General features: G+C 31.0%; 1 protein-coding gene across 1 annotated transcript in view; it reads right to left on the reverse strand.

Moving 5' to 3' along the window:
• Window positions 1–3148: 3148 nt before the first annotated feature.
• The window catches only part of BDR25DRAFT_360601 (uncharacterized protein), a gene marked incomplete at both ends in the record, with an annotated part of 1785 nt that continues 1728 nt past the window's right edge, over window positions 3149–3205 (reverse strand). Inside the window, one exon of the mRNA XM_033696283.1 lies at window positions 3149–3165. Coding sequence (XP_033542093.1) covers window positions 3149–3165 — 17 coding nt within the window. The remainder of the gene's footprint in view (window positions 3166–3205) is intronic.

Raw genomic sequence — 3205 nt, forward strand, 5'->3', positions numbered from 1 at the left:
TTCTTAAAAAACTTCTATTTCTTAGTTTTATTTAAGATGCTGTAGTGTACTTAAGTAATACTTAAAATAACTTTATATGTGTTTATGTTATTATTAACATGTACTTTATAGTACTCTTTTTTATAATAGTTATAGTTATAGGTTTCTCTGCATTTCTAACATTTACTATAGTAAAATTAGTAGGCAAGCTTTTCTATAAGCAGCCTATTATTAGTTGTTCTAAGGGGAATCTGTTTTCTCTTTGTTTTACATTCTTAATGTAGTTTACTTCTCATGTTAAGTTATGCTATTCTTTAAGAACAGCAGCTTGTTTAATTGCTTAGAGAACCTTATAGTTATCCTATACTTCTACCTTCTAGTAATTTCTAGAATAGTTTAGTAGTTTATAATTAGCTCTAGATTTTTAGTAGAGTTATTTGTTAAGTCTGTTATAAATTTCTTTTAACATTAGCTTTTATTTAGCATGTATAACCTTTATAGCTAGTCTTTTATCTTTATTCTCTAAGTTTCTAGAGTTTAGACATTTTTAATAAAAGTAGCCTACTTTTCTATAGTTTAGATAAGCTTTTTCTTTAAGCTATTTCTTCTATTCCTTGCTTAGAGGTAGTCTGTTACTTTTAGAAGAACTCTTGCTTTTTTTTAGAGGTACTATATATGTTTTATATAAGTAAAGTCTCTTAGCTTTTTATTATATTAAAGGGCCTTTTTCTTTTTTAGTGTCTACTTAGACTTCTATGTTGTTATGCCTATTTTCTTTTCTCTCTAACATTCTACATGTCTTTTGTTATAGGTTATTACTTAGTTAATAAATTTCTCTAGAGTCTTTAGCTTTTTATTATGCATAAACTTATCTTTAACTATGTTGTTTAGCCTATTATAAACATTCTACTTATAGCTTTTTAGTCTATCTATTTATAGATAGCTAGTTGCTTGCAGAAGTAAGCTGCATAGTGTTAAACTATTTCTTTTCTTATTATAAAGCGTTTATATTATTAAACTACTGTTTTTTCTTAATTTACTAATTTATAAATAGTAGTTAAGGCTTTTTTAAAAGAGTTAAGGCTGCTAAAGATTTCTTTTATTTTTAAAAAAAAGTTTTTTTATTAGTTTTAAAATCTATCTAGCTGTCTATGTAAGGTTAAAACTAGATAGCTAGAAAGCCTTTTAGTTAAAGTTCTATTTAAGAGATTATTTTCTTATAAGTTTAAAAAGCACCCTTATTAGTATATACTATATATAAAGGTAGTATTATGTAAAGAACAGCTTAAGGTTCTTTACACTTTTAGTAAAGGGTTTAGAAGAGGCAAGTCTTAACATCTTTTTAAAGTCTACGCTTAGCTTTTTTTAAGCTGTGTTTTTTAGATTTAATACTTTAAGTTAGAGGTTTTAAATTCTAGTGTTTACTGTTATTAGTTAGTTGTTTACTAATTAGGCTAATAGCTACTTTAATTCTGTTATTTTATTTCTTATTAGCAGAGCTTGCTCTGCTTATTATATTTAGGTTTGCAGAACAAAAAGTTGAGCAGAATCTCCTCTTTTAGACGGGCTAGTTAGTTAGAATTTCTTCAGATAAACCCTGGTAACACTGTTTCTCTGTCACCTCATGTGTTTCTTATATTCTTTTTTAAAAAAAATGTATACCTAATGTAAGTGCACCTTTACGCTAATTTGCATGCAGTTTGCTCTAGCATGCGTTGTGTAAAACATGTTTAAATTATAGTTAGTTGCGTCTGTTCCACCTCTCCAGCCACATTGGTGTGTCGGGGATTGGCATCAGCCACATTGGTGTGTCAAGGTTTAGCATTAGCCACATTAGTGTGTCAGGGATTGGCATTAGCTGCATTAGTGTGTTGAGGATTAGCAGTTGCTTACACACCTAAGTTGCTTACTTTTGCTAAGAGCACACTACAACAAACTTTACTATAGCCTATAACAACCCACTCTAGCACTATAGAGTACAGTACAGCCTAGAATATTATTTAGATACTACTTCTACTTCTTGCTTACACGTTTGCGTGTTATGCCTAGTCTAATTGCACTATTTGCAGCGCCTTTAGGATTGCTTATCTACTTTAGCTTACACCTGCTTCTTTGCCTTTTTCTTATTACTGCGCGCCTTAAACTTATTTTAAGCTGTTAAGCGCAGGCTTTTTTAAATGTAGCTGCCTTATTAGCTGCTTTAAGCTTAGTAATTTCCTATTATGCTAACACTAGCTTATGTACAATTATTGCTGCCCTTTATAAGGCTTTTTTTCTAAAGGCATTACCCCCCTAGAACCCTCTCTATACATAGAGCTACTTATAACACAACTAATATTTACTAGGGATTGTTGCCTGCTGCTGTAATCTACTGTAGTTTGCTGCAATTTGCTATAGTTTGCTGCAATTTACTTTATGCATTTCCTAACACTGCTAGGTAATCTCTTACTAACACCTCTAGGCATTAGCCTATTATATTTAAACAGCAGTTAAAGAAGCTAAACTAGCAGTTGTGCAAGCAAAACAGCTTGTTAAAGTATTACATACACTACATTAATGTTTACAGTGATAGAGAGGCAGAGGCAGAGGCAGAAGCAGCGCTAGAGCTCCCTAGTACTCTAAGAAATTCCTATAGAGGCAACAAACTACACAAGCTGCAGCTCTACAACTAGGGCTTTAATGCTAAAACAATTAAATTAAAGATATTAAGTAGCAGTATTAGGCGTGGCGTGGCGGTATTAGGCGGTGAAAGGAACAGGTGCAACGCTAGAGAACGCAAGGTACAAAGAAGAGGAAGACTATTATAAGAGTAGAAACGTGTTAAAAGCTAGAGCTAGAACATGTTCTCTTAATTACAGCTAATAATTAACTAATTTCTAGATAACTAATCTTAAATTTATATAAACCTTTAGTTTTTAAAAAATAAATTTTACTAACTTAATTAAAGCTAAAAAGTAGCTAGCTATTATTTACTTTTAAGTATTACTTTACTTATAGGCTTACTCTATAATAAGTAATTTAGTTATATATAAGGTTTTTAGCTTCGCGCTTATATACTTTTTTAAAAATGTAAAATAACCTATATTAAATAGCTATAAAAAGTGTAATAAGTAAAAAAGTATATACATAGTTGTCGCAACCGCTGATCAGGGAGCAATGAGGAGCAAGTCTATTGACTATGAGAGGCTCATAGGGAGCCTGCCTATGTAGTGGGAGCTCCGGCGCC

This window comes from Lindgomyces ingoldianus, assembly GCF_010093535.1.
Source record: "Lindgomyces ingoldianus strain ATCC 200398 unplaced genomic scaffold BDR25scaffold_39, whole genome shotgun sequence".
Lineage (NCBI taxonomy): Eukaryota > Fungi > Ascomycota > Dothideomycetes > Pleosporales > Lindgomycetaceae > Lindgomyces > Lindgomyces ingoldianus.